Source organism: Malassezia vespertilionis, chromosome 4 (assembly GCF_029542925.1).
Source record: "Malassezia vespertilionis chromosome 4, complete sequence".
Taxonomy (NCBI): Eukaryota; Fungi; Basidiomycota; class Malasseziomycetes; order Malasseziales; family Malasseziaceae; genus Malassezia; species Malassezia vespertilionis.
This window is the reverse complement of record NC_079250.1, coordinates 776,085-788,890: the sequence shown is the minus strand read 5'-3', so window position 1 is coordinate 788,890 and position 12,806 is coordinate 776,085. Positions and strand designations below refer to the sequence as shown.

The 12,806-nt window shown below is 58.9% G+C and overlaps 7 protein-coding genes across 7 annotated transcripts; 3 read left to right on the top strand and 4 right to left on the bottom strand.

The window, feature by feature from the left end:
• Positions 1 to 52: 52 nt before the first annotated feature.
• Positions 53 to 1,436, bottom strand: MVES1_002396 (uncharacterized protein; the record flags this gene model as incomplete). Its single annotated transcript, XM_056207226.1, has 2 exons — positions 53 to 1,212; positions 1,241 to 1,436. The coding sequence occupies 2 exons, from the start codon at positions 1,434 to 1,436 to the stop codon at positions 53 to 55; spliced, it is 1,356 nt and encodes a 451-aa protein (XP_056063201.1).
• An 812-nt stretch (positions 1,437 to 2,248) lies between these two features.
• MVES1_002395 (uncharacterized protein) lies at positions 2,249 to 4,523 on the top strand (the record flags this gene model as incomplete). The annotated part of the gene is made up of 2 exons (XM_056207225.1): positions 2,249 to 2,256; positions 2,462 to 4,523. The coding sequence occupies 2 exons, from the start codon at positions 2,249 to 2,251 to the stop codon at positions 4,521 to 4,523; spliced, it is 2,070 nt and encodes a 689-aa protein (XP_056063200.1).
• Positions 4,524 to 4,702: 179 nt separating this feature from the next.
• On the bottom strand, positions 4,703 to 5,188 carry MVES1_002394 (uncharacterized protein; the record flags this gene model as incomplete). The annotated part of the gene is made up of 2 exons (XM_056207224.1): positions 4,703 to 4,727; positions 4,761 to 5,188. 2 exons carry the CDS (start codon positions 5,186 to 5,188, stop codon positions 4,703 to 4,705), a joined length of 453 nt encoding a protein of 150 aa, XP_056063199.1.
• An 82-nt stretch (positions 5,189 to 5,270) lies between these two features.
• TYR1 (prephenate dehydrogenase (NADP(+))) lies at positions 5,271 to 6,632 on the top strand (the record flags this gene model as incomplete). The annotated part of the gene is made up of 1 exon (XM_056207223.1): positions 5,271 to 6,632. The coding sequence occupies one exon, from the start codon at positions 5,271 to 5,273 to the stop codon at positions 6,630 to 6,632; it is 1,362 nt and encodes a 453-aa protein (XP_056063198.1).
• Positions 6,633 to 8,772: 2,140 nt separating this feature from the next.
• On the bottom strand, positions 8,773 to 10,056 carry MVES1_002392 (uncharacterized protein; the record flags this gene model as incomplete). Its single annotated transcript, XM_056207222.1, has 1 exon — positions 8,773 to 10,056. The coding sequence occupies one exon, from the start codon at positions 10,054 to 10,056 to the stop codon at positions 8,773 to 8,775; it is 1,284 nt and encodes a 427-aa protein (XP_056063197.1).
• A 119-nt stretch (positions 10,057 to 10,175) lies between these two features.
• Positions 10,176 to 10,952, bottom strand: MRPL10 (YmL10; the record flags this gene model as incomplete). Its single annotated transcript, XM_056207221.1, has 2 exons — positions 10,176 to 10,766; positions 10,794 to 10,952. The coding sequence occupies 2 exons, from the start codon at positions 10,950 to 10,952 to the stop codon at positions 10,176 to 10,178; spliced, it is 750 nt and encodes a 249-aa protein (XP_056063196.1).
• Positions 10,953 to 11,036: 84 nt separating this feature from the next.
• Positions 11,037 to 12,806, top strand: PRP28 (RNA helicase; the record flags this gene model as incomplete). Its single annotated transcript, XM_056207220.1, has 1 exon — positions 11,037 to 12,806. The coding sequence occupies one exon, from the start codon at positions 11,037 to 11,039 to the stop codon at positions 12,804 to 12,806; it is 1,770 nt and encodes a 589-aa protein (XP_056063195.1).

Genomic DNA, 12,806 nt, shown 5'->3' with positions numbered 1-12,806 from the left:
TGAAAGCGGTGTACATAGTGTGCAGATTCCGGAATATAGATCTCTACGGCATTTACTTGACGCTCAACTTGGAGAAAAGCTGGAACAAGCTCTTGCTCGAGTTCGGATACTGGCCGTGCACCAAATGCTCGATGGTGGGCGCAAAGTCCGGGCGTGTCTTGACTTCCTCCCAGTTCTCTGTAATGTAGTCCAGCTGAGCGCGCTGTACCTCGACAAACCGATCGCCAAAGGGCGAGAGCAGATCGGCCAAGACCGTGCGCGAAGACATGTTCAGCGCGAGATGGTTAAAGGCACGCATGCTCAGGTCGCGCAAATCCAGCTGGTGGCCCAGGGAGTAAGCGGCCTTGCTCGAAAATGCAGGAGGCCAGAGGGAAGGGTTCTGCTTCCCGCCGTCGCCCAGCAACTCCATCGCTTCCTCGTGCAGAGAGCTGGCATCGCTGTAGGGACTCTGATGGGGAGACGAGACAAAGTGGGCTTGGTTCGTGTACAGGTAGAAAACCAGCGCCTGCACCGTACGCGGCGAGGCGCCTTTGACGTAAATTCGCTTCACTGGCAATCCTCCTCCCCGCGGCGTTTCTTTGCGTGACGTTTCTTTGCGCGGCGTGCGACGGGCATTGCGCGGCGTGCTGGCCCTGCTATTGGGCAGCGACGGAGTGTCCACGTCCGAGTTGAATGCAACCTGCGGAGCGCTGCCCAGCGGCCCCACGGGGGCGCGAGATTTGCCCGAGTAGCGGCGCAGGCGTCCGGCCTGGTCTGCTGCATTTTTTTGGGACGCGGAGGTCATCGCGCCACTGCCCTGCGTCTCGTTCATACGCTTGCGCATAAGCCGGGAAAAGAGGCCCGAGCTGCTGCGCGTCGCTTCCGCATCCGCATCCAGCACCGGCATCGACTGCGGCATCGGCTGTGATGAAAGACGGAAAGGTGGACTGCCTTCGCGGCTAGCAACGGACTCTACCCTACCGAGATCTGGCGTCGCTGCGCGGTTGCGCAGCGGCGGCATAGTAATCGAAGCATCATCAAAATCGTCAGAGCTCGACTCGTCGTCCAGAATGATCTCCTCATCGTCGATATCGAGGCCGGGAAGGAGCACGTCAGGTCCGCGTCGGCGCGGCGACGCGTTGTTGAGCCGCGGCACAGGGCGGCGCCCCTTTACAGGTTCAGACTCGCTTGGCTCCATCGCATCGAGCTCGATTGCAGTGCTGGAGAGCATCACTAGTGTCAGTGTTGAACATCGACGTACTTTTGAATAGCTTGGGGCATACGTTACGCACAATGTTGCTGTGCAGAAACACGCCCTGGTCCCTGCCTTTATGGCGCACAAGGAACTCTGTGTCGTAAAATGGGATGCCCCAAATTGCAGACGCAACCGCATCCAGCGTCGCGTGGCTTACAGATGCCAGCTTCACATCCAGTACGTTTGGCGCAGCGTCCTCCATCGCAGGGGCTGGGGTGTCAACGTGTCAAGCACCGGCGGCGCCGCCTGCAAAAGGGCCCACCTGCATATTTCCCCGCGGCCCAGTGGGCGAATGGGGTCTTGGCAGTGTGCAGCTACATTACGACAGTGCGCCCAGCCCGATTGCCCTGGAAATGGTCGCTGGGTTTGCGCATGCGCCGTGCACGAAAGTGTTGCTTGTGTGCATGGCGGTGGGGTCATTGGTGATTGCGCTCCTGGATCTCAAGTCGTATATCCGATTTCAGCTGAGTCCACACCTGAGCGTCTACGGCCAGTATTGGCAACTGCTTGTGTATCAAAGCGTGTATACGAATAGCTCTGAGCTCTTTCTCGGCACGCTGATTATGTACCATGCATCCCGCCATCTTGAGCGCGTGTTTGGCACGCGCAAGTTTATGGTGTGTAGTGCGCAAAGCTTACGCAGGTGTTTCTCTTGTTCGTGCTGTGCATGCACATCCTTGGTTCCTTGTGCTACGCAATGGTTGTGTCTACGCTAGCGCAGTTCATCACGTACGCTCCTGAAGCATTGCAGCAAGGGCAGTTGCCGGGCGGGCCGTTTGGCCTGCTTGGTGCGATTGTATTCCAGTATTTTTGCAATACCCCGCCGTTTTGGACGATCCGCATTACCGAGCTAGAGATCTCGGATCGCATCCTCGCAGGAGTGCCGATGCTCCTTGTACGTGCCTGCACGACTTACCGAAGCTCGCGTTTTCGCAGCCCTTCTACGCGACTCTCTCTGTCCTCCTCGGGATGCTCGCAGCGCGACTCTACACTGTGCGCTTTGGCCCGCGAAAAATGAGCCAGTCTGCCGTTTCCACTGAATTCTCCGCATTTGCAGGCCCACTCATACAACCGTACATTGGCTCCACACGCTTGCCAGCACGCCGCGCGCGCGCCGAGTATCGAACGCAGCCGTGGGCGAGCGCCGAATCACGTGCGATGCATGGGCCATCCGTAGCGCCGTAGCGTTGCATGTATACCCTGGATGTTTGCTTCCGTGCTCCCCAGTGCGCTGCGCAAGCGCCTGTTTGCCGATCCGCAGCTGCACGGAACGACAAAGGCACACGGAGCACCGTATGAGCCGGCCTATGTACAGTACCTCTTGGTATTTTCGCCGTTGCTCACTGCCAACTTGCACGCCGAGGACCCAGCCAAGCTTGCGGACCAGATTCTGTACTATACCAGCATGGAAAGTGCAGTACCGCAAGCCAAGCTTGTGCGCCAGGTCGCACTTGCGAATGCATTTGCGGATTTTGCCACTTGGATGCACGGCCAGCAGTATCACACGACCGATACTGGGCTTCGCAGCCTTGCGATTGGGTCGCAGCACCGGCGCCTGGTGCTGGTCGAGGTTGCACAGGATATGTGGATGCATGCATGCATTGCCCTGGCCGCATGGAAGCCATACGGCGAGCACAGGCCGGCTCCATGGCTCGAGGACTGCTGGGCACAGGAGCAATTGCGCGCAGCTTGGACCGCTTGGCGTCTAGCGAACGGCGATCCAGATACGATTATGGAGGACAAAGGACGCTCTGCGCTAGAGCAGAGCCTCGAGCAGTTTCTGAGCAAATGGGTGTGGCGATGGGACGTAGAGCACCAGTGGGCACCGGCGTTGCCAGCGGCGCCGTCAGCGCCGCGCGTTGGAATGGTGCTGGAAACCATGCCGGCGCTTTCTGCATGCACAGACTGCAGTGCGGGTCGGCTGAGTGAGGCGGTCGGCTTGTTCAAGCAAGAGACAGTCGCCATGGTTGCACAGGGAGACATGCCGCACGTCATGCTTCTTCACGACGACGAGCTGCTGTACCCACAGCCGCACACGGTCTCTACGCAATGCGCACAGAAAGAAGCTCAAAACCGTCACGATATTGTGCGGTACGTTTTGCAGCATCTTTTGCACATGGACGAAGCGCGCGCTTGTGCCGACGCTGCGCGCGAAAAGCAACGCGAGGAATCCGCACCCAAGGCCGTGCGCAGTGAATTGGCCGAGTTTGCCGCTGGGCTGCTCCCCGGCGTATCAGACATGTTTTCTACGCATGCGCGCTGGCTTACTATGGACCCCATCTTGCAGCCGCCGGAAGTAATGCTCGAGCGGGACGGCGCGCGCGCGCCGTCGCCATCGCTCGACATTGAAGAAGACATGCGCGCGGACGGGAACTTGAGAGAAGCGCTGTTGGACGCGCCTCCGGATCCATGCGATGTGCACGCTACCTCTGCGCAGTTCTCCGAGTCGCTGCACGAGCCGCTGAACCAATTCACGACACATGCGCCATTTCAAGCATTCCACGAGCAGCTCTCGCACGCGCTCGATATGGACCAAGGCCCGCCAGAAGTGCCGAGCGTGCAACAGGGTGTATGCGCATTGGATGCAGCATCGCAAGCAGCACGTCTTGCGGACGCACGGCGCACCTTGCCCAAAGTGCCGGCGGCGCATGCCACGGAAGAGAAGGCGGAAAAAGACGCATCTGCTGCGCCATGGCACATGGCGCCAGTGCAGCACGTACACCACACCGGTGATCCAGCCTTGGATGCTGAAGAGGCGCCCGAGAAGTGGCACGAAGCCACATTGTACGTTACCGGCGAGCACGACGCTTTGCAGCCCGTGCACATTGTCTATACTACCCGCCAGCTGCTTACCGTCGTGCTTGTTTTTTCGCACAACGCGTCGCGCGACGCATGGCTTTTGCCGAGCTGGCGTCTGTTGCAGCGTGTACAGGACATTGTGCAGGATACGCAGTGTGCAGAGGCAGCGCCTCAATACCTGCATGTGGACCGAGCATCGCGCACCGCTCAAAATAACCTTGCGTTACTGCAGGGAGGCGAGCATAGGACACAGGCATCTATTGAGTCGCAATTGCTCGACGCCGATAGGCTGATGGTTTCCCACGGCGTCAAGGAGGTGCTGGCGCGGAGCAACGACAGCGCTTTTTGGGTCGCAGCGCGTGTTTCCACAGACGAGGCCGCACACACGTTCCTGGTATTGCAAGGCAATGCACAGCGCAGTTACGGGATTTCAGAGTGCGATCAGCAAATGCGGCGGCTTGCCTCGGAGCATAGCGAGTTCAATCTGTAGTCTATTCGTTCTTTTGTATATAGTCGCGCATGAGCCGCAACCAGCGCTCGGGGATCCGCATGGGTCCTTGTGTGCGGACCGAGAAGCGGTACATGTTGTTGCGCTCATACGACTCCGGCGCTATCTTCGCGTCGGTGAAGCCGACAGATGCAAAGATGGAGTCTGTGGCTGGAACGCGGTCAGGCATCGTGGTGCCGCGCGAATCTGTGGTTAGGTATACAGCACAACGTACCACACAGGTGCGCAAATCCATTTTTGCGCAGATTTGCTTCGACCATCAGGGTTTCATCGTCCGCTACGTTTGCTTTCAGAACATGGTGTAGCGCATCGAAAAAAGCAGGGTTGATCCACACCTTGTCCGGCGAGTGCCGCAGCTGTTCGTCCGGCGAGTTGTTGGCAGATGTGACGTGTGCAATCACCGCGATGCTGGTCGGATTCTTTGGCGGGCGCTTCAAGAAGCTCACTGCATAGGTGCCATTATCTATCTCGTGGTAGTATAGGCCCGTCTCCGGATCTTGGTCCGCGATGACTTGGCTTGCTGTACGAATGCTGACGTGGAAGGCACGTACAGGGCGCAGCATCACGGCTGGCTGTGCGCTGAGGCGCGCACGCACTGTGCTCGGCGGCGACCGTAACAGGCCCCGTACTCCACGTAAGAACGACATGAAGAGTCTAAGTTTGGGGCGGAGTGAAAGGCGGGCCAACAAGTTACACCGCACCTCCACTGGGTGCCTCCACTTGCGCGTCATGGAGAAGGACGATCTGGAGATTGGCATCATCGGTATGGGCGATATGGGGCGCATGTACGCCCACAAGTTGGCTGCTGCAGGGTGGAAGCATGTGAATGTATGCGATCGGCCCGAAGAATATGAGCGTTTGCGCGAGGACCTGCAGGGCACGGGCCTGAACGTACTCCGTGATGGGCACCAAGTCGCGCGGCGGAGCGATTTTACCATGTACTCCGTCGAGTCCGGCCACATTGACAAGGTTGTCGCGCAGTACGGCGCGTCGCACAAACTGGGGTCGATTGTCGGCGGACAGACCTCTGTAAAAGCACCGGAGCGTGCCGCGTTCGAAGCATACTTACCGCCCGATGTGCATATCGTCTCCTGTCACTCTCTTCATGGCCCTCAAATCGACTCCAACGGCCAGCCGCTTGTTTTGATCCAGCACCGCGCGGCAGAAGACATTTTACACGTCGTTGAGCGGATCTTGGCGTGTCTCGAATCGCGGTACGTCTACATGAGCTACGAGGAGCACGATGTGGTCACCGCGAATACGCAGGCTGTCACACACGCAGCGTTCCTTACGATGGGCACCGCTTGGAGCGAGTCAAAAGAGTACCCCTGGGAGACGGGCCGCCATCCCGGCGGGATCGAGATGGTCAAAATATATCTGTGCCTTCGCATCTACGGCGCAAAATCACACGTTTATGCTGGGCTTGCGCTCTTGAACCCTGCCGCACGCATCCAAGTGACGCAGTACGCAGCCAGTTCATCAGACCTGTTCAAGCTCATGCTCACGAGCCAGTACGATGCACTCGTTGAGCGTGTTTTTGCCGCGCGCCGCAGTGTATTTGGCTGGGCCGACGACGAGGTGGGCGGCGCAGACGGAACGGGACGACCTATGCTCATGACGGACGAGATGCTCGACGAGTTCTACGTGATTGCTCAGCGTGTCACGCGCGGCGAGCAGGCCGGCAAAGAGGCCGCCGAGGCCGTCAAGACGCTCCATGCACCGCCGAACTCCCACCTTTCGCTTCTGGCGATTGCCGACTGCTGGCACGTACTCGGCGTTGATCCGTACCGCCACTTGGAACTTGCCGCGACGCCCGTGTTTCGCATGTGGATCGGCGTGACGCAGTACATGTTTCAGTCGCCGCAGCGGCTCCTGGACGCCTGCCGCGCGGCGATCAAGGATACCCGTTTCCGCACCGATGATCTCGAGTTTGTCATTGCTGCGCGCGGCTGGGCACAAGCCGTGCAGTTTGGCGACTTTGACGCGTACAAGCGGCGTTTTGAGCAACCGCACGCCTTCTTTAAGCCGCGGCTTGCCGAGGCGCACAAGGTCGGCGCGGAAATGCTCAAAGAACTCTCCCATACACGCTAGTCATCTATCGAGTACCCATTGATCAAACGCGGTGCCTCCGCCCCAGCGCGGATCAAGCAGCGTGGCGACGAGCCAGTGCTGCAATGCGCGCCGACGCTCCTCGAGAAAGCCCGGAAAGTACCGCTGCCATAGTCCAGTATGCCGCGGGGGAAGACGCGGTAATGCACTGGCGTGCTCTGGCACTTGCTGCGCCAGCGCGCCGTGCAGTCCGACAAAGTCACTGTACCGTTTATGTGTTTGGAGCTCGAGTCCCTGCTGTTAGTGCCGCGGTAGCGTACCGATTTCGTCGTGATATTTACATCGTATACGACCCAGCCCCGGGTGGGAGAGCCTACACGATGCCATCCGCGGATTCGCACATCCTGGGCGAAGCATGGGTCGTGTACACGCTGATCAGCCGGGGCGTCGATTGCGTCGCACGCATGCTCCTCCAAATCGTCGGGGGTTACCGGCGCAGATTTTCGTGCGGCAATGTCCCGCTGCGGTGTGAATGGTTCCTGCTGCGCCTGTCTGTGACGTTTTTGGAATGGGCCAATGTGCTCGGCTTTGACATTGGCATCGTTGAAAAAGTCGTTGAAAAAGGCGGGCGGCGTGTGCACATAGCCATGGTGCACCGTCCTGCATTGCACCGGTGAATGCTTTTTGAAATAAGAGCGGTGCTCGAATGCGTGTGATAAGGCATCGTGGATGCGATGGCGTGCTTCGTGCCGCGCCGCGAAAGGGCTTGGGCTGTGTGCGTCGAGCGGCTCTTCATGGCTGTCCAGTAGTGCACTCGAGCTGCGCAACTCGACCGTGCCGTGCGGTTCAGCAGGCTTATTGCGGAGTACTTCTAGTTTTGCGTCCCTTGCGAATGCGCTAGTGCGAGCAGGAGCCGCTTTTGCTTTGCCTTTCTCCGCCGCGTGGGAATCCATGATTTGGTGCGTCCACTGCACGGACGCTTTTATGCACGTGGAGGTCGCTGCACAGACAGTGATGCGCGGCCATGGCGCGGTGATACTATGTGCCTTTGGCGCGTATCTATGTTGGCGTATGCTGCGCGCAAAGCAAAAAGCGACGGAGCCATACACGATTTTGGCCGTGCTCGGTTCTGGCGGCCACACGGCAGAGCTTCTTGCAATGATGAGAACACTACCAAGACATGTATATACAGAAAGAGTGTTTGTCGCGAGCACGGGCGATACACACAGCATGGACAGGGTGCGTGCGCTTGAGAGACCACTTGCCCAACATCCATTGCAGGGTCTAGTGATTCCTCGCGCACGTGCTGTAGGCCAAAGCTGGTGGACTACGCCATTGTCTGTAACGTGGAGCCTGTTGTTCTGTGTGTGGTATTTTGGGATCGCACCTCTCGTGGCGTGGATGCGGCATGGAATGCGCTTGCCATTCGCCGATGTCTTGCTTATGAACGGGCCGGCGACATGCTTACCGATTGCATTGGTGGTTTGGGTGGTCCGATTGGCGGGGTGCCCCGCGCCCAAGATGGTCTATATCGAGTCCTTTGCTCGCGTTCAGTCCCTGTCGCTTACTGGCAAGATGTTGCGGCACATGGTGGACACATTTATTGTACAATGGCCGTCCGCGGACCCTGCCGCTGAATGCTACGGTGTGCTTGTGTAGACAAAAAACATGATGTATGTACTGTGTGTGGATGGCGAGACGCCACGCTGCGTTTTCATGCGTAAAGCCTGTTCAAACAATGTTTGCCGCAGGAACGGGTGTTGGCGTTGCTGCCACGGTCGGCACAGCCATCGGTGCCGCATGGGGGTATGCCTCGCCAGACGATACTACCGCCTCTTCATCGGCCAGTTTGCTATTTGCCCGTGCTTCCATCGTGCGCTGCGCGGCCTCTTGGCGGTAGTCGTCGGTGGGCAATGGCGTATCGCTGTTCCATCTTGATCCACAGCAATGGATGTTGTCACAGCAAGAGCAACACTCGAGTCCCCATGCACCTTTGCGTCAGTGTATGGCCTACGTACACCGTAGATTCGGCAGCCACGACCACAAAAGCACCTCTAAAATTTCGGCACACATGGTAGCACACGCCAAGAATTTGTCCCGCTCCACCTGCAAAAAGCTCCACACCACGAATGCAATACGGTCTCTATTACCAACTATACTAACTAAAGACGGCAAGTGATGCTTAATTCTTACCACCGCAGTTACCGCCGCCGCAAACACCACCGACAACGGCTGCGATGATAATACAGATGAGGATGACCAAGATCCAGAAACAGATCCAGCGCCTTTTGCGCGCCTTTTTGGCCGAAATCACAGCCTTGTCCGTCTGCTGACGGCCAGCCTGCACTTCCTTCTCCGTATGATCGGCATGGTCCTTAATCACATTTAACTGGTCGTCCTGCTGCTCAACAAGAATAGACATCTCCTGGAACAGGGCAGCAAGTTCAGTAATGGTCATCTCAATACGGCGGATATCAGTGTGCCTTTCTTGTACTTCGCGCAGTGCGCCGCGTGCCTCGCCCTGGCGGTTCGAATGCATCAATGCCTGCGCAAAGATCTGCTGGCCGCCGGTGTCGCCGCTGTCCAGTGCGCCTTGGATCTCGTCCTGCGTCGCGTCTGGCTTTACGATGCGCAGCTGGCGCTCCGTGCGCTGGCGATACTTGACGCGGTATGCCTTCTCTACTTCTTGATAGCGCAAAATGGTCTCCTTGAACCGATTTTTGGCAGCGCCAATCTGTGTGAGACGCACGTTGCGGTCGACACCGTCGGGCGCGGGTCCCTTGGGGGAGATTTTGAGCGCTTCCTTTTCGAGGTTCTTGATCTTGTTTTTTACGCTATTCGTAAGGCTGCTCGTCTCTCCTGCAAGGCTCGTGAGCTGTGCCTCGGCCTCCTGCTGTGCAATCTCCCCGACATTGTTCAAGGAGCGCGAGTGGAGCTCAGAGATGCGGTTCACATTCTGGTCAATTTGGCGGATCATGTCCTGGATTTCGCCGATATCGGTAAAGAAGGATTTGGGCTGCGCGTTGCTTGGCATATCAATTGCATGACTACCAGCAGCACCCGTGCCATACGCATCACCCGCAGCGCCACCCGCAGCGCCACCCGCAGCGCCGGTGCCATAGTAGCCTGTGGCCGAGGTTGTGGGCGGTGCAACGGCGCCGCTTGCAGGGGCGTACGTGACCGCCTCGGGCTGCACGGGCGCCAGTGCAGGCACCTGGGTCTCGTACGTGGCTACTGCGTCACTCTGAGGCATGTATGACTCGGCGACTGTAGAAGTGGCCTGTCCGGTGAATGGGACGTACGCGTCGCCGGCGGATTGGCCGCCGTACGGCACGCCGGTAGATTGCTGTGTGGGGTACATGTGATCGCCGTAGCCATTGTTGCTAGGGCCAGTGCTTGCGCCGCCATAACCTCCGGCGGCACTGGCCTGCTGGGCTCTCATCGCCGCCAAACGGTCGCGCGCCATGCTGAGGTATTTTGAAGCGTAGAAACAGGGGCATTTGTCCAGCTCCCGTTTGTTCTGCAAGGCAAGTATGTGGAGAATTGCAAAAATACCCTACACCAGCGCTACAACTTACGTAAGTCCTACGTCTCGGCTTGCCGCGCGCGGACCGCGAGGTAGCCGCGGTTATTGATCGAGGAGTACCAGAGGAGCTCGCGCTTTGAGATAGGATCAGCAAAGTGGGGAAGCGGCTTGTTCTTTAGAAGCCATTTTTGGGGTTTCGTGAGCGCGCGAAGGCTTGTAGCGTTATAGTAGCGACAAACGATCGATCCACCCGCGTCTTCGACAGCCCTGATGGCGGACTGCGAAGCGCGCGATACGACCAGCTGGACAGGGTTGACCAAATGACGGCGTCCGTCCCCGAGTAATTTCACACCGTCGCCGAGTCGGTGAATGCACCGTGTATCGTACAACTCGCGTATCGTGATGGGTCGCTCGGCGTCCAGGCGCCCCTGATCGATCCAGTACTGCAGACGATCCACGTTCAATGGCACAAAGTCTTGTGCATGGCTATTGACAAAGCCGCGTTTCGGGATAAGACGTATCAATGGCGTCTGTCCACCTTCGAACCCTGGCTTGGGCTTTCCATTCCCAGCGCGCGCTTTTTGCCCCTTATTTCCCCGTGTAGATGTACCACCGCGTTCGGAGCTATCACCGCGCCCAAGGCGTTTGCGCTAGTGTGAGATGCAAAAAATACGTACGCTTTTCTTGCGCTGTGCAGGCGCCAGGTTCCCGAGGCGCACCGCCGGCACCGTCGTGTACGTTGCGCGCGGAGCAATGGGTACAGCAATTTTGTGCGCCACCGTGCGGCGCGCAAGCGCCGCCGTCGCGCGCAAAGCACCGAGCCCTGCAGTCCACATGCCGAGCGACAAAACGGCGGCGGCGCCGCGAACGACACACGCACGTGATCAAGCACTTGGGGCGTGCCTGTGCCGCGGTGCGCTATGCCGCTGTCGGTGGAAGAGCTCGTCGCACAGAGAAAAGCAGCGGCGCCCGCGGCACGGCCGCACTTTGTATCGAAGAAGGAGCGTGAGCAGCACCGTGCTGCGGCGCGCGCGGCAGAAAATGCGGCCGAGGAAGAAAAATTGCAGCGTATCAAAAAAAGTCGTGTAGCGTGGGCGTCGGGCCAAAAAGAGGAGCCCCACGCGCGCGAGACGGGCGGAGATGTGCAGCAGCGGTCGCTTGGAGTGCGCGCTGAGCGCACGCCGAGCGCGAGAAAAATGCGGCGCTCCAACGACCCAGCCAAGCGCTTCCAGTTTGAATGGGATGCTGACGATGATACAAGCGAGCCAAACGCCGTGCTTGCGTGTGGCCCCGACGCAATTGCGCCTGTTTTGAGCGCGCGTGCAGGAATGGATGGCTCTGAGCGCAGTGCTGTGACGCATGCAAAAAGCACGGTACGTTCTACGCTGCACGACAAGCCGTGGCAGAAGAAGACACTCGCCGAGATGCGCGAACGCGACTGGCGCGTGTTTCGCGAAGACTACGGCATTGCCACCAAAGGCACACACATTCCCCATCCCCTGCGCTCCTGGGAAGAATCCGCCATTCCACCCCGCATTCTCAGCGCGATCCGGCACGTTGGCTACAGTGCGCCGAGCCCCATCCAGCGCCAAGCCATTCCCATCGGCCTGGAGAACCGCGACTTGATCGGGGTTGCCGAGACGGGCTCTGGCAAGACGGCCTCGTTTGTGATCCCGATGCTAGCCTATGTTGCCTCGCTCCCCACACTCAATGAAGACACAAAGCACCTGGGCCCCTATGCCCTCGTCCTTTCTCCCACGCGTGAGCTTGCGCAGCAAATCGAGACGGAAACGCGCAAGTTTGTCTCGCAGCTAAACCTATCTGTTGTCTCCATTGTCGGCGGGCGCGACGTGTCCGAGCAAGTGTTCCATCTGCAGCGCGGCGCGGAGATTGTCATTGCGACGCCTGGCCGCCTCAAAGACCTGATCGAGCAGCACATTGTGCTGCTCTCCCAGTGCCGCTACCTCGTCATGGACGAAGCCGACCGCATGGTCGACATGAACTATGAAGAGGCCCTCGAGTTTATTCTTGCAAACCTCCCTCCCACGCAGCGCGTCACGATGCTCTACTCGGCGACCATGCCCCCTCTGGTCGAGAAAATCGCACGCAGTTACCTGCACAATCCCGCCACTGTCTTGATCGGCAATGCGAACCAGGCCGTGGGCACCGTCGAGCAGCGCGTCGAGTTTGTCGACAGTGAGGCGCAGCGCAAGCAGCGCCTTCTCGCCGTCCTCGACAGCGGCTTTGTCCCCCCCATGATTGTCTTTGTGAACCAAAAAACGATGGCAGACCAAATTGGCAGAGAGCTGCGCAATGCGGGCTGGCGCGTTGCCGTGCTCCACGCGGGTCTCTCGCAGCCCCAGCGCGAGGCAGCGATCGCCTCGGTGCGCGAAGCGCGCAACGAAATCCTCTGCTGCACCGACGTCGGCGCACGCGGCATCGACTTGGCGAGTGTGTCGTGCGTGATCAACTACCAGTTCCCCACCAATTTCCCCTCCTACATCCACCGCATTGGGCGCACAGGACGTGTTGGGAAGCACGGCGTCGCTGTCTCCTTCCTCGACGAAAACGATGCGGAGCACTTTCCCGCGCTGCGCCAGGAGATTGCCGCATCGCCCGTCTCGACGATGAATGCAGCGCTGCTCAAGCACATGGGCGAAGGAAAGGCAAGAGGCGATCATTGTATATAG